This window comes from Lycium ferocissimum, chromosome 7 (assembly GCF_029784015.1).
Source record: "Lycium ferocissimum isolate CSIRO_LF1 chromosome 7, AGI_CSIRO_Lferr_CH_V1, whole genome shotgun sequence".
Classification (NCBI taxonomy): domain Eukaryota; kingdom Viridiplantae; phylum Streptophyta; class Magnoliopsida; order Solanales; family Solanaceae; genus Lycium; species Lycium ferocissimum.
In genome coordinates, this window is record NC_081348.1 from 43,015,503 (window position 1) to 43,036,541 (window position 21,039).

The window sequence follows — 21,039 nt, forward strand, 5'->3', positions numbered from 1 at the left end:
TAAACATAACCAAACCGCCTCTGTTTAGTAGGGGTTGGTGTAAAAGTAAGAAAATTAAAGCAGGATTTCTCAATCAATATCACTTTCTTGTACCTTCAATCCTTCGTGATCTATATGTGTAGCTTGGTTCTAAAGAACTCATCCTATTCCAGAGCCTAGAGACTAGTGCCTGTACTTAGAGGGGTTTAGGATTTAAAATTTATAAATTTTGACTTTACCAATAAATTAAACTAATAATTTGTCTTAATTATTAGGTTCGTAGTTAAATATATATTTAATAGATTTTTCAATATAAATATAGAATCTAAACAAAAGTCATTGAGTTTGTTCGAATATGTACTTAATACTATAACTTCGCCCTTGTGTACTTGATAGTGAGAAATACATGGTGACAATGAAAAAAAAAAGAGCACGAAAATCAAAGCATGAGTAATTAGGTACTAAAATGGGATTATAAAGAGATGCTGAGAATATTCATGCATGCTGTCAGCTGTCATTTCTTTATGTCTCTGTGAATTTAAAGAGAGAGCTACTTCGTTTTGAGCAAGAATTCATGCAGAGCGCGGATCTGCTTTTGTTTATTTATAGATTTTATCTATCAAATCCAACTAATCACTTAAATGGTGGGGAATTTTTAATCATGATGCTTTCACATAGGAATATGAGAAAGTTAAATTCCTCTGGTTTAAATTTTATTTTTACAAGTACTAGTGCTACTACAATTAAGTAGCTCGTATTATTTAAAAAAACTTTGACTATACTTTATGTGCATTATTAATGCAGTATTAATTAGTAGGTCCCCACTAGCTAATTAAGTGATCCTCCATGTTAACTAACTGTAGATGATCTGCATGTGCTGCGTTTCTGTATTTTTTGGATTCTTGCATGAAATTTGCAGTACCTGAAAATACCAGTAGTAACACTTTCCAGCTTGTTACTATTGCTATTCATGTGTTGCATTATTGGAACTATATGCTATTCTTTAGGAAGCATCCATCCTTGTTAAATCGATTAGTTGTTATTATCAAGACCCAAAAGTTGCTTTTAATTCTTACTGTTTGTGCTTACATGAAATTATATATAATTCCTTCGATCTTTTTGGTCAGAGTACTTGCCCTTATTGATTGTGTAAAAGTTTTCAGATGAGTTTAAATAGTCTTGCACCACTCCACCTATTATCTTAAGGTTTTGGGTTAGATACTCATATTCTTTCGCACGGTATTATAACCACACTTTGGTGAGCACGTCTGCACAATCGTCTTCTCCCTACACCGTGATGCTCTGAGGTTCTTATCTCAACTCCCCAATGAGTTGCTTTGGGCTGCTTCTGCATCAATTCGGTCTATTGAGCCATAAACGTCTTGGATTTGCTCTAGGTCCACTCTTTAATCTATTGAACCTACGTAGTTTTCTCTCAAGAACAACAACAAAAGTACCAAATCATTAAATAAATCCAATTCACGTGTAAAACTAAGAATCGGGTTGCACTTATAGAAGAGTGTTAAGAGCACTTGGTCCTCATTAGTTCGGTTGTGTAAGTGTTCCAAATAAGTTTAAATGGTGTTGGACTACTCTATTAGATGCTCAAATTCCTTGAGACATGTCATCAAGCTTAATGTTGTAAGCAATGCCTCTCCATTATATTCATCCACAAATAAATCAACAGCAGCCCGTTCGAATTAACCAACAAATAAGATTAAAATTCTTAGACAACAGCCATATATTTGACATGTGTGCTCAATCTTTTCTCTGATTTTAGTTTGGACTTTTCTTATTATATTGTGGAGACCTTGTAAATTGACTGTGTCTCTTAATATAATATTAGCTGGTCTGCCCCTTGAACTACATAAGTTCAGTACTGCCAGAGTTTCAGTTTCTCTTATGCGAAACTGAAACTTAACCGATAAAATCGTTGATGACAAATTAGCCCAAAAAAAAAAAAGAAATATGGCCCGTCTTCAAATTTGTTCTGTTAATGATCCACCTAATTCAACTCGTTGAAGAATTAAGTTGATTTGGACTAAATATTTAACTCAAATTAAACCACGCGAACTTTGTCAAAATACTTTTTAAAAATATTATATTGTTTGATATGTTAATATATAATTGTGCTTAAGAAAAAAAAAATTAATAGTGAAACAGACAAGGATTCAAAACTTGATAAGAGTTGACGAGTTGGGCTATGACCCATTGTTAGCCCATCTTCACCCAACTCATCAAGCCCAAATAATTTTTGAACAAGTTAATAACTCACACATTTGTTAGTTGAAACCATTTTAACTTGTGCAAATTCAACCCAACATGACCATTTTACTTGCTGATGGTGATACCCGAAAATTGAATTTAATTATGACCCAATAGAGAGACAAAACAAAGATAGATAGGAGATATGACTCCGACAATAATCTATATATAATATAAAGTTAGGCATAAACGAGGTGATGTGGCACCTCTGTTTGGTCAAGGATTCTATTTATCTTTTTTTTTTTTTTTTTTTTTAATTCTTTCCTCACTTCAAAATTTTATGTGCTAGATTAAAAAATAATTAAAATTCATATCGTCTCTTAACTAAAGATTTATGAATGCAATTAAGAGCCACAATATTCTAAACTTTTAAAAGGTAAAGACAGCTTTTATCATCTCCCCTCAATATTCTGGAAAAATACATTTTTCATTATTTCACTCTTTTCTTGACATTTTTGTTACAGTAATTGTAATGTTAATTTACTTAGTTTTAGTTACTTTTGTGAAGTTTTTCTTGCCGAATATTTCTTTTTGGAAGTATTAGTTCATCCTAGACGATTATGTATAATAATAATTAATCTGTTAAATTTAGTTTGGATTGAAAAGATTAGTTTAAAAGAGAATTTGGAAGTTAATTTTCTATAAAACTCATTTCGTTATTAACATTTTTATGAATCTTTGTTTAACTTTTCTCATCATATATGTTGCACTAGAAAGTTAACATTTTTAGATGTAAAGTATTATCACATTAACGTTTTCTCATTTTATGTGAATTTCCTCTTATTATGAAGTAGTATCCTCCACTAAATAAATAATATTAGGTTTGTATATATGATTTAAATAATATTAGGTTTGTATATATGATTTTCTGCAAATTTATATATACCGATTTAGATTGATTTTTTCATATTCTTTCTGTCAAATTATTTATACATAATTTGTGATTTTAATCATATTTAAATACTTTTTTTATGACCGCGCGAAATGCGGGCAAGTACACTAGTTTGGGGATAATTGGCGGAAAAAGGACGTGACTTTTAAGCCCACTACAGTATTTAAGATGTAGATATATATCTTCAAGGATTTGAAGCATCAAAACAAATAGAAAAATCTGATTAAGTTTATTCTTCTTTCGACTAATAATATGAGACAAAGGGAGTACAGTCAAACCTCTCTATGATTGCCATTCATAAAAGCATTTCACTATAACAGCCTGATTTTCTTCGGAACAGATTTTTCATATTATATTTTACTTCTCTATAACAGTATTCTACCTATAACAGTAGTGACATTCATTATAGCGGTACACTCTTTGTAAAGTTACCTCTCTATAACAGCCATATTTTGTAATATGTATAAAAATAAAGAGCTAATGTTAAGAGTCAACTGTTACTTGGAGTGAGATAGAAGAGTCAATTGTTAAGCCCTTAGACAGCCTTCAAGGAAAAATTATTGAGCTCCCTTTTGTTGAAAGTTTGGACAAAATTCTTTGTCAGTTCAAAACGTTATATTATCACTAAGAGACTGGAATTTACGAACCAACCTACAATTGTAGAATTCTTACGTCAAACTTGAAATATTAAATTTTCAATTAAGTTTAAATGCATATGTTCCTTAGATTTTAATTTTTTTATTGGTATTGGTACGACTAGTTATGAATTTATTAGTAATTTATTAGTCTTTTCAATATTTAATTAACGAGATATGAAAATCAATTGACATTTTAAATTACAAGTATATTGTTTTTGCTTATATGTAACATAAAAAGTACAAGAAAAATAATTGTTTGCGCAGCTTTTTTTTTTATAACAGCTAAATGAGATCTAAACATCAAATGTCAGTATACATACATAACAACACCTCATTATAGTAGTCATGAAATTTTCGGACAAATGCTGCCATTATAGTTTGAGCTAGGTTTGGGGGTGCGAGTTAGGCCCAATGCCTAATTTGATGTGATATCAGAGGCAATCCCAGGCCCGATCCTCCATGGGCCCCTCGACAAAGGGGGGCAGAATGGACTAGGACCAGTTGACTGATCCCGGACCGATGGGGGGTGAAAATGCCCCCGGTTCATGAAAGGGCACGCTCTAGACCGAACAATGAAATCCCAAGAATATTCGGATATGGGCATGAGTGGGGTGAAGAGAATATATCACATCAGTGATGGATGAGAACCTTGGGCTCCTTATAAGGCTTGGACAATCCTCCTCCCTTTGAGCTAGCTTTTGGGGTGTGAGTTAGGCCCAATGCTTAATTTGACAATATAAGAGAGCCAATTGCTTAAATTTAAAATATATAGGAACGTGTATTCAAAAATGTGAGTTATAAGTTAATTATTCACTGGTAAAATGGACAGATGATGAGTATGTAAAATGCATAAGAGTTAGCTTAATATATATATATGATGTCTATTATAATATTTCATAGTGTAATAAATTAATTATCATAATTCGAATTAGTAAATAAATTTAAAAAATAAAAAATAATTTGATAGTAGTTCAATTTTAATACATTAGTTTTTTAATTAGATTAAGTAAAAGATTTTTTTAAACATTTAATTAGAAATTCTTGCAAGTAAGAATTTTAATCCTAAGTATTTGCAATTATAAATTTAATTTAGATATAAAGTATTAGGAAGATAAAAAGGTGAGCATGCTAAGATAGTAGAAATTATTAGGCAAAAGACACACATTAACCCCCTAATTTATACCAAAACCTCGATATCACACTCAAACTATTAAGGTGGCCTATTACACTCATGACAATCTTAAAAGTAAATTTAATACAATTTTATGAACTGATGTGGCACAAAAAAAAGTATGAATAAATAATAGGAGAGTGAAGTCAAAATTGAAGTAAAGATATTTTTAAAATTTTAATAAAAAAATGATTTTTTACAACTCATTCTTTTTCATTTCACCACCGCCCCACCTCTTCTCCTCCACCTTCACGCTACCCTACTGCGACCCCTCAAACCTTCCTCCTCCTCCTCCTCCTTCTTCTTCTTCTTCTTCTTCTTCTTCTTCTTCTTCTTCTTCTTCTTCTTCTTCTTCTTCTTCATTTTTTCATCATAGCCATTATCTTTTTAGTTGCAAACCAGTTTTGACTAACAAATGAGAATTTCAGATTCATAACTGCAACTCTCGAACAATTTGAAAACGCAGTTGTGAAGAGATGTAAAGAAAAATGAACTTGAAAAATTCGAAGTGCTGATTTTGGGATGAAATCTGATTCGAGTTGCCATAGTTCTGGGATCCATTTCACGCAGAAAGTATTGTTTCCATGGTTGAGGTTTGAAGCTTGAACTAATTTCCGTTGATGTAGCTTGGCGAAGCTCGAAACTGTGAGAGCGAATTCTCAAAAGTTGTCATTCCTTGTTGATCAAAATCTAGTGAAAACGTGAATATCCATTAATTGGAAGCTCGAAATCTTGACGAATCAACTGTGAAAATTCAATGAAAGCCATTAAAGAAGCTTCAAAACTTGGTACAAGAAAAAGGGTCTCCGCAAATGAGATTTGTTTCTAGCAGAATTGTTGCAATAGATTGGCTACATTTAGTCAAGTTTGCATATCGATTTTGGGACTGATTGGTGAAGATTTGAGATGATTTTGGGCAAAATTTTGAATTAAAAAAACGTGAAGGAGATGAAGAACACAACTTTGAATTGAAGCTTTAATGGCGGGGTAGAGCCGGGACTTCCGGTGAAATGGTGGTGGTGAAATTAGTGACGTTTGGTGGTGGCGGATATGGTTGTTCCGGGAGATGGGGTGGTGGTGATGAAGAAAATATAATTATTGGAGGATTTTAATGGTTAATTAGGGATTAATTAGTGTAAATATAATTAATAAAGAAAAGAGAAAGAATATAAAATTAAAATTTAGAAAATTTCCAACCTGGCCCTGATGTGGCGCGAGAGTGTGTAACACCTCCCCTTGTGCAACTGGTTATATGTGTATCACGGTGGTACTAAAATTTACTTTTTAGATTGTCAGGAGTGTAATAGGTCGCCTTAATAATTTGGATGTGATATCTAGATTTCGGGTATAGTTCAGGAGTCAATATATGTCTTTTGCCTAGTTATTACTTTTATGAAGGGAAACTTGTTGGAAGAAAAAGAAGAGTAGATGGAGCAAAGAACTAATAAGGACAATATATACTTCTGTCCATTTTATGCCCATACCATTTTGCCCATTTAGCATTATCTATCTGGAAAAACCTTTTAAGTACTGATTTGAAGTATGCACTAAACCTGTTAACCGGTTTGAACCGGACCGGACCGGTAACCGGTTAACAAACCGGCCGGTTCTGGTTTACCGGTTAAAAATCCGAAACCGGAACCGGTCCAGTTCAAACACGTCCAAAACCTCTTTTTTTTTTTTTTTGTATAGTATATATATATTATAGTATTTATTAGTATATTGTAGGTATATTTACATATGTTATATAAGTTTATAAATAAAGTTTATATATTTACTGACTAACAGGCTAACAAAGAAGTCAAATAATACATATATATATATATATATATATATATATATATATATATATATATAAGTTATATAACCTAAGTATATTGATATATATAAGTATATTCTTACTATATTTTAGGTATATGTAGTATAACTTAAGCATATAACTTAATATATATATATATATATATATATATATATATATATATATATATATATATATATATATGTTTAAGTATACTATATATACTTATAACTTATATATTATAACTTAAGTTATTTATAACTTAATTTTTTTCTAAGTTTAAAAATTCGTATATATATATATATATGTTTAAGTTATATGTATACTATATATTATAAGTATATTCTTAGTATATTTTAATTATTTTTCAAGTATATAACTTTCTAGTTTTTAATTTAAGTAGATGTATATTATAAGTATATTCTTAGTATATTTTAGGTATATTCATAACTTAATATAAGTAAAAATATGAACACAAGTAAATAGAAGAAAGCTCAATGAGCCATATATTTTATTCATTCTTGGATAACATTTATTTGCAAGTTGTAGTTTTTTTTAACTTGCAAATAATACATGGAGTTGCAAAGAAATAGTAGAATAATAAAATCACCAATTCTCAATCATTTGGTTAATTTCCCCCATATCATATTAGGCCATGGAGATATCTTCAAAGTCTTCCATTTGGTCCGGTCCACTTGCTATCAAATCTTCAATCTCTTCCTCTTCGCCTTCCTCCGCTTCTAAGTTTTGATTGCGTCGTTCCGATCTAATCCAATCGTGAATGCACACTAGTACTTGCAAGCTAAAGCCGGATAATGAGTGTCTATGGTCTCCAATTTGTTGTCTTCCTTGGCTAAATGCACTTTCCGAAGCCATGGTTGATACTTGAACCGTAAGGATATCCCGAGCCATTCTTGAGAGTATCGGATGACTTGCCTTGTATTTCTTCCACCATGCTAAGATGTCCAACTCATCTAGTTCCTTGATATCCACATTTGGCTGCATCAAATAAAAGTTATATTCATCAAAGTTTGCACTACAAGAAGGTGTTGACTGTGAATGTAAAACTTTTAAATGCGACAAACCCGACAAGCCCTTTTTGCTACTTTGAGAAGTAGTAGGGCGTGGAGCAACGGGTGTAATATGTTCTTCCAAATTAGAATAATGAGTAAAAACTTTTCTAAACTCGTCATCAATAGCGAGTTCGGGTTGACTAAAGATGGTTGAACTCCTCTTCAATTTCTAAAAATGTATAAATTTGACCAACCAATGCTTCGAAGATAAGACACTTTTAAACAAGGATTTAAAAGAGAACCCAATATAAATAAAGTTGGGATGGGAAAAAAATACTTCTTAAATTTGATTATCATATCAAAAATAGCCGCTTGATAACCAAAGTTTATATTTATACTATTGTAAAACTCTAGCTATTTCCGCTAAATAGGCTAAAATTCCGGTTACCGTGGGATAGAATTGTTTAGAAAAAGCAAGAGTTGCATTATAAAAAATTTCTAAGAGTTCAACACATTCCTTAACATCTTCCCAATGAGTAAAATTTAACCAATCATCATTATTAATATTATATTTGTTGTGAACTTATTGTATGAGAATCCTATACTCATATGCTTGTTGTAGCATAATGTAAGTGTAGTTCCACCTAGTCTCAATTTCTACTTGAATTTTCCTAGGTCTAAGGTTATTTTCCACACAAGCATTCTTAAAATCTCTAAGTCTTCCCCTATTAGCATTACAAAAAAGAAACGCAACCGTATCTTTAACTTTTTGAATAGAATCGTCAAAACACACAAGACCATCTTTAACAATTAAGTTTAAAATGTGACAACTACATCTCACATGAAAAATATTTTTTAGCGGAGGGTTTAATTCTCTTTTTAAAAGACCAATCGCCTTTGTATTATTAGAAGCATTATCTAAAGCAATACAAAGTGTTTTTCTACAAATGTTAAAAAATCTCATAATAGTATACATTGAATCCGCTAAAAATTTTCCATCGTGACGACCTTTTCCTTCATCATATAAAAAAGCTATAATTCTTTTTTGCATAACTCAATTGTCATCAACCCAATGACATGTAATAGCAAAAAAATATAACTCGTTAAGACTAAGACCCAAATCAGCGGTAAGAGAAATATTACAATTTAAAGAATTAAATACATGACGCAAATAAAATCTATATTTTTATACAAATCTATAACATCCGCTCTACAAGTACTTCTAGGAATACCCTCAAATAACGGATTATAACAACGTTGAATGTAAGTAACAAACCCCAAACCCGAAGGAAAGGAAAATGGTAAACAATCATAAGCTACCATTTTAGCTATTTCTACACGCTCTTTTTTCTTGTTATACTTAAAAATTTTACCGGTTCGTGGGTCTATCGCCATTTGAATACCCCCACATTTGAACCCGTTTGCTCTCCCCAAACATCCATATGTTTCTTTCTCATATGACCATTTAGTGTACCCGTTCCACCATCCTTACTAGTTTCTTGCCTAAAAGCAAATACTTATCCACATAGGGTACATTTAGCTGTTTGGCTTTCCCTATCCTTAGTCATAAATTTTCAAATTTTAGCGGTTTGTCTTGTGTATGTGATTGTGCAGGACATGTATCTCCTATGGAATTTTCGGGGGCTTGTGTTTCATCATTAATTTCATTAAAAGTGTCGGTATAATATTGTTGCATTGCCTCATGACCTAAAAGTGGATTATTTCCACCAACATCAATACCTAAATTAGGTGTTTCTTCCACAAATGTTTCCTCATTAAGCCCATCCCTAACAATACCACTACTACTGGCACCATGCCTAAATCTCTTCGCCATTATTAAATAGAATTAATTTAAATCACACTCAAATAAATCACACTCAAATAAATTGCAACAAATTAAATTGCTAGAATTAAATTGCGTAAATTAAATTGCGAAAAATAAAGATAGAGTTGGAATGAAGGTACCAAATTGCCGGACTAATTTCCAACAAAGTGAAGGCGGCTAGAATTGCAAATCCACCAAAGCTACTTCGGATTGTTACAAAATCACCAACTCCACCAACAATATTATAATTCCAAAATTAATAATTGAAACTATAATAAGACTTTATAATATTTATTTGAGAGAAATTTAAAGTGGCTAATTGTTGCAAAGTAACTATAATTGAGAGATTGAGATTTGAGAGAAAGAGAAGAGTGAATTAGTGTGGATTAAAATGAAAATGGAGAGGGGTTTATATAGGGGTGGGAAATGGGTTAAAGTGTTAAAAAAAAAGTTTGGGAGGTTGGGGGGGGGGGGGGCAAAAAATAGGTTTGGGACCGTTTGGCAACGACCATTTTTGCAAATGGACCGTTGCTCAACGGTCCAAATTAGCAGCCCAAGCCCCAACGGCTAGAATTAAAAAAAAAAATTAAATCGATCAGTTTAACCGGTCCGGTTACCGGTTTGAACCGGTTACCCGAACTGGTTGACGGGTTTAGTCTGCACGGTGCAGAGTGTGAATGTGTCCCAAAAATTCCTTTCCAACAAAAGTCTTTTTTGTTTTTTTCAACTCCCTCTATTGCACCCCCCACCCCCAACGCACACGCAAAATTAAAATGGTCCTTTAAATATGTTTTATGAAGGGGTGGCTAAAGGGTGAGGCTAGTCAAGACATTGCTTTAGGCCCCTAAAGTTTTGAGGCCCCAAAAATTTTAAGGATGAATTTATGATTTTATTTTCTCTATTGAAGATTGTGAAAAGAAATATACTCCCTCCGTTTCAAAAAGATTGTCTTTTTTTTTTACTTGGCACAAAGTTTAAGAAATAAAGGAAGACTTTTGAAATGTGTGGTGCAAAACAAGCCTTAGATATTTGTGTGGCTGTAAATCATCTCATAAAGTTAAATTGTTGCTAAATATAGAAAGGGGATAACTTTTTTGGGATAGACTAAAAAGGAAAAGAGGACAATTTTTTTGGGACAGAGGGAGTAAAAATTATATATGAAAAAAATAACGAAAAACTATTTACTTTTTAAGAAAAACATATTAGAACTTTGAACTAGAATACTCAAATCTTCATATTATTAAATAAAAATTTTACAACAAAAATCAAGGTAATGTATTTAAAATACATGTCTAACATCTTATTAACTTGAATTAATAATTATCATTATAAATATTAATATTACTATGTGAAGTAAAGGTAACACTAAATTTTTTATGTCTGTGTATATACTTAAAGTCTCGGATTAAATTTTGGCTTTGGGTCACTAATTTTATTGAGACGCCTTTAGTTTTATGGTAGCTTAATTATCCCAATATTTAGAGTTTTTTAATTTATTTATTGGGCCTATATATTTAGGGTAGCCGGCACTAAAATCGCCTCCGTTCATTTAGAGGATTTTAAATTAAAGGGAAAAGGCTCATAAATACCCCCAATCTATTGAAAAAGGCTCATTAATACCCTCCTTCCATCTTTGGGTCTAAAAATACCCTTCCATCCATCTTTTAGGTCTAAAAATACCCTTAAGGTATATTTTTGGCTCAAATATACCCCTCAAACTAACAGGTCAAATTTAACTTTTTTAAAAAGCCAAATGACATTTTGTAATTGGTCACACATTTTAATTTCAGAATAAGTAAAACTCACCCAATTTTTAAGACTCAAACCATTGACCCGTTTTAAAGTAAATGATACAATCAGCTGAGGCAGACACACGAAGCAGCCATGACATGTCACCAATTGAGTTTTCCAACTGTGATGACATTTTACGGAATTGTGCAGCAGGGATTATTGTAAAAACACGTTTAACAAGTCCATGTGCTCTACACTTTAACACAAGGGCTAAAGCTTTTTCAAGAATCCGGCGTGTGGAACGTTCGTAAAGATCGTTGCGTGACGCGCGTGCCTTGACGAAGAAGGGCTACAAGTTTCTCGGTTTTGAACGAAGATCAGTGCATTCTTGCTTGAATGAACTTGCTTCATCACCGCTTTTATCACCTGGTCTCGCTAATTGGGTCGGCTTTGTTAAGATGCTCGCTTTAGGTGGGCATAAAATCATTTTATTTAAAACGGCTTAATGGGTTTGGGTCATAAAAATTGGGTGGATTTTACTTATTCTGAAATTAAAATGTGTGACCAATTACAAAATGTCATTTGGCTTTTTAAAAGAGTTAAATTTGACCTGTTAGTTTGAGGGGTGTATTTGAGTCAAAAACAAACTTTAAGGGTATTTTTAGACCTAAAAGGTGGATGGAAGGGTATTTTTAGACCCAAAGGTGGAAGGAGGGTATTTATAAACCTTTTTCAATAAGCTAGGGACATTTATGAGCCTTTTCCGTAAATTAAATGTAGCATTTATGCACATTTAACGATAACCGCTCCTTTCCCAAACGACCCCTTAACAAAATCTATGCACATCTAAAAATAACAGCTCCTCTCACCTCCCCGTCATTAGTACTCCTATATAATACTAATAGTATGCGTATGAGTTAACATTAGCTTTCTCTTTTCATCAAGAAGAAAAATTTGTTTTTTTCTCTTTCTCTTCTCTCTGTTACTCTAGTATTTCTCTATGTTCTCTTCATTTCTATAATGGATGCCCAATTCGACACTATAGCTTCAGAGCTAATTGAATCAAGCAATACCGCGTTTGAAGTCTCGGAGGTCACCCGGAGAATCACTTTTATTCTTAATGACTTAAATGGATGTATTGATAATTTCATTGCCCTCGTCGATTAGTTCAACCAATATGGAGACCGTCTGAGTCTGTATTTGTTCAGGTACATAAGACAAGTGCTGGAAGATGTCAGGTCAAGGTTAATAATATACCTTTGAATTACTCAGAGGCAGGTTTGATTCTCATCTTCAACTTCTAAGATTTTCAACAAAGCACCGTCATTAGTGGATTCAGAGTCACATTGATCTCACTGATCGTGTTAATCGATTCAACCTTGATGGAGACCGTATGAATTTGTATATTTTCAGGTCCAGAAGACAAGTGTTGGAGGATATAAAATCAAGGTTAATATTATATCTTTGCATCACCGAGAGAGAGATTTGATTCACAAGTTCTAAGATTTTGACGGTTTTCCTTAGAGGATTCAGATTCACATTAATTAGTCTATGTGTCAAGTGTTGTCTTTAGTGGATTGAGAGTCACACGCAAGATGTCAAGTCAAGAATTGAGTCTCATCATCAAGGTCAATGTGGATTAGTAGTATGTGAGTATGTGTCAATGTGGATTAGTAGTATGTGTCAATCCTAAAATAGTAGTGTCTGGATTCTCTGTTGAATTTTTTTCTTCTTGAATAGACTATTTTAGACATTAAATTAAGCTAGTATTTAGCTTCTTCTGTGCAACAAATAATGAGCATAACTTAAATAAAATTTCAAATCGAAGTAATGTCCGCTAGCATTTTATGATTCACATTTATTTGTTTTGACAATGGACTTTGTACCCGTTTGCCAGATGTGCAGTTTGTAGGTTATATTCCTAGGGAATGTCAACTTATAGTTGAACTTCTGATTTGATACTCATCTCCAAATTAAGTCAAATATTTGGTTATGAACTTATGATATCTCAGAATGTGCTGTACTTATAAAACATACTATTCAATCACGTTTTTGTATATTTTGAATGTTTTTTCTGTTATTCCTATCAAATCATCAAGGTATGTATAAGGTACACCTAAAGAAATTCAAGTAAACCACTTAATCATCGTCATCAACTCACTATTACAAGACGAAAATGGAAGTGAGATTTGCAGAAGACAGATGCGCGGGGCAACATCAGGGGCGGAGCCAGCCCTTCGGGTGTGGGTTCTTAAAGCTTCGGGTGTGGGTTCGCCTTGGACTTTGTTCAGTCTAGCCAAGCTGTCAAGTTGCTCTCTGTTCATGAAAATCATCATCAATCACTCGGCAATGAAATTATTCTTCATGTTGGGTTTGACGAAAATACTTATTGTTGGCGAACTGTTGATCAGGTCCCAGCTGCTGATGATGATAAAATAGGAATAGGAAGAGAACTCAGGTTTTCTTTAGGAAGGGATCAGTTGCTTAGTGCATTTGGTTTGTTGAAAAGGATGATGATGTTGATATAGAAGTTGATATTTTGGATATGGAGAATGATAGGTATTTGGTCATACTACTTTCCCTAAAGATTTCTTCCCCAAGTTGAGCACTACTAATCTCTTTGTTGGAATGGTCGTCTCGCGTTTGCTGAAATAGTCAAGGATGAGCTACATGTGTTGGTTCTAGAAGATCACAAATAAACTAAAATGGGCTGAAAGCAAACGAATCATCAAGCTCACGACTTCATCCTTGCAACAGGAAAATATTACGGATACAGTTCTGTGCTGACAAGCCTACTTTGTTCTTTCTTCGAAAAAAAATACAAGAAACCTGAGAAATATGATCTCTGCAAGTATGACATCCATACTGGGAAGTTAACAACTCTACTGCCTGACTGTGATGTTTTCTGGTATTGAACTCGGAGCTTTCATCGCGTTTCATCTTCACTGCTCTTAATTTTCCTAAGATCGAACAAGATAAGAGATTGGACTGCAACCATGAAATATTAACTTTTTTCTTTTACCCATGGCGGGGTTTTTAACTATTTAATTCAAATCTTGTTTTCTCTGTCTTAATTATCACGTTGTGTATACACTCATTAATATTTATTTGTTAATCTCTCTGTTGAGTGATTTATAAATGTAGGAGTAATACTTAATTGCAGATGTCTTAGTGCGGAATATTCTGAAGCACATAATAATATTGCTCTGACGTAGAGTCTTAACTATAGTATATGACACAAGCTCGTAAATTAGCTCGTGCTGCTATTTTTTTAAATTTTTTATTTTGTATTTTGTATTTTGTGGATGCCAGATAGAAAAAATGATTGTCATAGTAGAAAACATCTTACATTCTTCTGGGTGTGGCACGTAACTAAAACTTAGATTCGGGCAGCATGGTGATGCATAGTGGTTGGAGAAACACAGTTATAGCTATTGAGACTTTCACAAAGATAAGATTCTGTATAGAGGCCTACATACTAGAACTCTATCGGCACTGGAATCTTAGCTTCTAATGGTAACTGTTCTTATATAGGTGATCATGACATGCAAGTAAATTATCTTTGCGAATGGTAACCGTTCTGGTATAGGAGATCATGACATGTAAGTAAATTATCTTTTGATTTGCGTAGATATCCCCTTCGTACTTCAAATTATGATCAAAACTTGGTTTTAATTTGACTTCCGTAGATATCCCCTTCGTACTTCAAATTATAATCAAAATCTGGTTTTACTTTGATATCATGATTGTCACTAGATCTTCTATTGCCATGTCTCTCATCCTAGTCTGATAAGTGCAAGCAGGTACCTGTTGAGATTATTCTTGTTATTCCATTAACATTTATCATAAAATCTTCTTCTGAAAAAGGTTCCAATGATAATGTCAAAACCATCTTTGTTCTGCAGGGCACTCAAAACTCAAAAAAAGAATGAATTACTTGCCCCCTTTGGCATTGATTTACGATAGCCACCAATCATGTTTCGGATGGGTTCCTCTGTTTTCCGAGACAAGGTAATCGCTCTCTCCTTTTGCATGATTTATATTGAACTTGCTCTGTTTTTGCTTAATGCACCTTGTCTTGTGTTTGACGACATTGCAGATCATAGCTGAATTTCATTAGTTTTAGGTTTGTACCACCACAAGCATATGCTGGTTTAAATCAGGCAGATGTCTCAACCGCAAATATGTAAATTTTCTTCATGATATATTTAATATCCTTTGAACGTCATTTATATTGTTTACATCCCGCAGCTAGATTTGGTGCAATAGGTTCATTGGCAATATGCACTGTTGCTTTTGACTTTCTGTGGAGATGAAAATGATGGAATGCTTGTTCACTTATTTCTATATGTTATTCTACTTTTGGTGCAGGAGGAACTAACTGGAAATGACGTTGTGCGTGAAAAAGTTGTGGTTGAACACTGTAATATACTTTAGACGAGTTTTTAAAAAGAACAACCGAGAATACTTGATGAGCAGAAGGCGCCCATACCACTGCAGTAAATTGCTTCGATTGTCTTGAGGTTGTTGGTAGAGGAGCTGTTCTCATAGTTATTAATCATATCCAGTTCTCAATATTCAGTAGATCGGAGAAGTAGTTCCAAAATTTCATTTGAATCCAAGTCAGTCATTTTCTTTCTTTATCTTCTTTACAATACATGAGGAACAAACTAGGGGAAAAAAGAAGATTGGGAGTTCCAAAGGAGCAAACCTCTGCTGATGTATCCTTGTCACAGTGTATATTACTTGTACAACAACATAAACAAGTATTCCTCTCAAAAGAAAATATCTGTTTGCTTCGATTGAGCCTTAAGGTCTTTCAACTTCTTGAGTATGTTGGTGAAATAATCCTGGAGATATTTCTCCAGTGAACTGACGTCTTTTGCATCCACACCCAGAAGGTCATATGTCTCAGCCATAGGAACTGAGAAGACGGTATCGCTTGTCAAAACCTGGAAATTGCCACACAGACCAATAACATTAACTTTGTCTTTTGCCATCTAACCCTCCAGCATGGGAGACATGCACCGTTTTATACAGGGGTTTATCCCGTATTATTCTTTTCTATTGCTTGGTTACAGATCAGAAAGCTGTTGCAGATGAAAAAATAAAAAGAGCGACATGGTCTTCACTAATAAAAAGAGAGAGTGAGGCAGTGCTTCAAGTAAATATGAGTAACTTCTCATGCAAATGAGAATGGGAAAATATGGTCAAGTAAAATCAATCAAAACAAATGACTTTGGTATTTAAAAAAGACCAAAAGTTGTTCTTGAACATCTTATTCTGAGAATATCCTCCGTTAAATATCAGCTAAAATGTCACCAAAATCTGACTGATACACCAGGCAACATTGATTCTTTTACTTGTTCCAATGGAGATTTGTCATGGAAACAAACTAACTAGCAAAAAATTTCATGGCAGCTAATTTCTAAGGAATGATGCAGCAAAGGGAATACAATCTGTATATATAGTTATCTATTCAAAGGGCACTGATAATAGCACATTCCAAAATTTCATCCTCGTACATTCTCTCAACTCCTCATTTATTAAAAGGGTTACCTTTTCCCTTACCTTAAGAATAGGTTAATTTTTTGGAAAGAACATCGCAAACAACTAGAAGAAAGGAAATGATGTAATAGATATAATGAACAGCCAGAACAAGAAGACAGGATTGATATTCTATTGGCATCAGACTGCATTTGACAATGAAGAAACACTCATTAAACAAAGAAGAAAAAACACAAAATGTAAGGCTAGAAGAAATTTCAACCTCTGAAAATGCCAATCTATCAGCAACATCACTCGTCCACTCAAACAACCGAGTCAGCTGGCGTGTAAATCGCAAAACTGAGACAGGCACTGTAGTCACATTGGCATCTTGGCCAGCAAGTCTCTCGCACAATGTTATCACCTGATTCAATGAGTATTTACTTGACAAGAAGGGTAATAGACATCATCCAAACAGGAGAAAAGGGAGGGAATAATAGAGACAGAAAAAGCAACAAAAAAAGGTATATGATCTAAGTTCAGAATAATTAGTAATGGTTTGACTATGGGAAATGGTATTGTGATTTTGAAGATGTGGATTGACCTTTTTTTCTTATTGTCTAGTATATAGAAAAGATCTAGAGTATATTTAGCAGAAATTTGATGGCCTAACTCCTAAAGAAATTTCAAAATGAACTTGGCTTCGAGGTAAGATATTGATATTAACAGTATCTGGTGTTGCTTACCCCACTACCAGAAACAAAAAGTACCACAAAAGGCTACATTGTAACGTACCGAAGAAACTTAATCTTAATGCTTAAAATGGAGATCTTTCTTACCTCTTGGGTTGTCCATGCCCGAGGCCCAGCAAAAGTGAGAAGCTTCCCATTAATGTTCTCATTGCGCAAAGCTATGAATGTCAAGCGAGCAATATCCTGGAAGAAATGTAGCATAGAATTATTTACTGATTACATTAAATGGACTCAAATGAAATTAAGTGGAAAAATTACTTGGGTGTCCATGTATGCTATTCGAGTGGGAGCATCAGTTCCCCATACAGACTTTTCTTCTAATATAGGCACTGCATATTGACCAATAAGGCCCTGAAGAAAATGAATTTTAAAGTATTAAGACAATGAATAATATGACTAAAGGACAATAGACAAGGCAGAACGAAACATGAGAATAACACCTTATCAATTGGTTTAAAAATTATTTGTACGGGCACCTTTGTATTTTTTCCAACCGCTATGAGTTAATCAATAAGATCAAAGAGGCACTCCATTTTAAAGTGCACAGAGGGCACACATGTGGTCATAGTGCCCAAGGTTCCCCTTCTAAGATATGTAGAGCTTGTTTGTAACTCAAACAAAGGTCTAAATTTTGTCAATAATAACAACATAATGTGAAAAGCTTCTCGCTTCTGCATTACAAATTTCAAGTAGCAACATCTCGGTGTTTCAACTAGTATGTTGATAGGCTTGTGACACTCTAAGGTGTCCATTTACAATGCTGTAATATATAAAACCGTGATTTACACATCTTTTGAGCTTAAGAAATGCTTTCCTATTTTCATTAGGTTTACCAAAAAAAAAAAAAAATCATGAATCTAACTTATTGAAATACCTTTCAAGAGTTTTCAAATTCAATGATCTTTGTTTCAGCATTGTGGTTAAAATGTTCATATATAAGGCATACTTTCATCATACCAAATAAAATAATTAGTGGATGATACCTGCATGAAGCCACATAACCGAATTACAACATGGTTCAAGCCTGAATCTCGGAGATACTTCTCTGTACAGTGTTTGATCTCCATCAGAGGAACTTCAGGATGCTTGTCGCAGTTGTGAATCGAGAAAAATATAAATTTTTGAATTCCCATGGCTTTAGCACATTGTATTAGAGCAACTTTTCCTTCCCAATCTACCTAAAATGAACGGCTAAAGTAAATAAGTTTGACAAGCCACCACAACAACAACGTAAGAATCGAGACAGTTAAATAATCAGAGCACTTTCATTCCCATGAGAACCTTAAGTATAGTGTGAATCAATTATTCACCCCTTCTCGTCATTATGGATGCTTACAGTTTTTATAGGCTCTTCAGGGCGTCCAGTAGCACAGTCAATAATTGTATGGACTCCAACCAATGTTGCTGGAAGTGTTTCAGGTTTGCTTAAATCCCCCTGTCCAGAAATCAGTTTAACTAGATAATTTTCACAACATAAAAAGAAAAATAAGAATGAATGTTACAAATACAGTCAGACCTCTCTATAACAGTCAAACCTCTCTATAACAACATTTCAATATAACGGCCAAGTTCTGTTTAGAACTGATTTCATATTATATTTATTAAATGTCCTATATAACAACATTTTGCTATAACAACTAAAATATATCAGGGACGCTGTTATAGAGAGGTTTGAGTATAGTTCATTGGCTCTACTTACATTGACAACAGTGGCGCCCCAATCACGAAGAAAATCAGCAGGAGCAGGCCTAGGCCTGACAAGACATCTAACGTCGTACCCCTCGTCCAGTGCTCTCCTAACTACTTGCCGTCCCAATGTGCCTGTGGCACCCACAACAAGAATGCTAGTCGGCCTCACTGGCGTTCCCGGAGCTAAATTCACTGCCGCTGGAGCACTCTGAGCGTTGCAAACCACCTTAGGTACCGAACAATGTTTTCCTACGGGACCAGAATTCAAAATTAAGAAACAAAAAAAAAAAAAATAGTGGGTATTGTTGGAATCAATACTTTTCTAATACCCAAAGACTCCACTTACCTTTACTAATGGCACAATGGATAAGGGAAAGAGATCAAAATTTACCCAAAAAAGAAAAAAGCCAAGAAAATTAGTGGGTAATGATGGAATCATGTTTTGTCAAACCCCAAAAGACTGTAATTACCTTTACTAGTGTTAATGGCATAATGGGTAGGGGAAAGAGAATAAAAATACTCCAAAAGAAAAAATGGAAAATTAGTGGGTAATTGGAATCAAATTTTGGTAACACCTGAAGAGATATGTAATTACCTTTAGTAGTGGTGATGGGAGAATAGAGAGTGGAATGGAAGGTGGTGCGGCATGAGAAGGAAGAAGAGAGCTTGCGAGAGGGAAGAGAAGTGAGATTAGTGACCTGGGCGTAGAGGGTGGACGCCATTAGAGACTGAGAGAAATGGGAGAATGGTGATTGACGCCAACTTAACTGATACAAGTATAGATTGGGAAAGAAGAGGCCACGTCGTCATCTTATTCTTCTTATGGATTGCAAAGAGGTTGGATTGCAAAGAGGTATGGTTCCCCGCTTTCCACCTCAGCTTTCCCGGCTTTAAAGGTGGGGACCATCTCCCTCCTCAAACACTTTTTTTTTACTACTCTAGCACTTATACCTATCTTGCTCTCTATTCTTCAAAAATGTTGCCGTATTCGTGTTGAATTTTCTAAAAATACACCATGTTTATCTTGACACATACTGTCTTTAATCGATTTTTTTAAAAAAATTAAAGAATGTAGCTTTATACTACCTTCATCTTCCCTAAAGTAATACTTATTGATCATTTTACAATTATATTTGATATTCAAAATTTATTATCCGATTAATCTAAATTTATGGTAATATTTCATTTTTTGCTACGTACATCCTAAACGTAACACTCCTCCTTATAATCACGGGTTGTGATGAGATGGTTGACATTTTAGATTGACTGCATAATTGGACATTAAAAATGATTTCCTTTTTTTCCCCTATTGTTTCAACGGAACATAACATTTGAAATGCTTTGAGATCTGGATCCATTTTTTTATCGGTATCGGTCTGTCGGGGTCGCTGGTGGATCTTCGCATGTTGAGTTGATATACTTAAAACTAGATAACTAGACTCATCTTTTGTGTATTTATAATTTGTCTAGGTCTTGACCTACATAGTATGGAACATAAGCAACTAATATGACATAACATGACATGTCAATTAGAAATCAGGTGAGAGAAAGAGGTTTTTCCCATGAGTGTTACATTCTAAGGGTAGATGACTCTATTGGTAAGAGAAATTCAAAAATGACTTAGTGTGTTATTTTCATTACTTAGAGGACAATTTAAGGAATCAATTGTGGTGAAGAGAGTAATATTAGAAAAAGAAAAGAAAAAAAAGAGCAAGAAAAATGGCTTTTCTAGGAACATTGTACTAGTAGTTTTTCTCTGTTTTAATTGAGGCCTTTGCATGAATGGGAGTTGACTTGTG

General features: G+C 33.8%; 1 protein-coding gene across 1 annotated transcript; it reads right to left on the reverse strand.

Moving 5' to 3' along the window:
* Window positions 1-15,898: 15,898 nt before the first annotated feature.
* Window positions 15,899-20,003, reverse strand: LOC132065210 (protein HIGH CHLOROPHYLL FLUORESCENCE PHENOTYPE 244, chloroplastic). The gene is made up of 8 exons (XM_059458487.1): window positions 19,836-20,003; window positions 19,251-19,489; window positions 18,888-18,986; window positions 18,535-18,729; window positions 17,810-17,902; window positions 17,639-17,734; window positions 17,083-17,223; window positions 15,899-16,264 (listed from the first exon to the last, which is right to left on the reverse strand). Exons 1-8 carry the CDS (start codon window positions 19,960-19,962, stop codon window positions 16,088-16,090), a joined length of 1,167 nt encoding a protein of 388 aa, XP_059314470.1. The 5' UTR covers window positions 19,963-20,003; the 3' UTR covers window positions 15,899-16,087.
* Window positions 20,004-21,039: the final 1,036 nt, after the last annotated feature.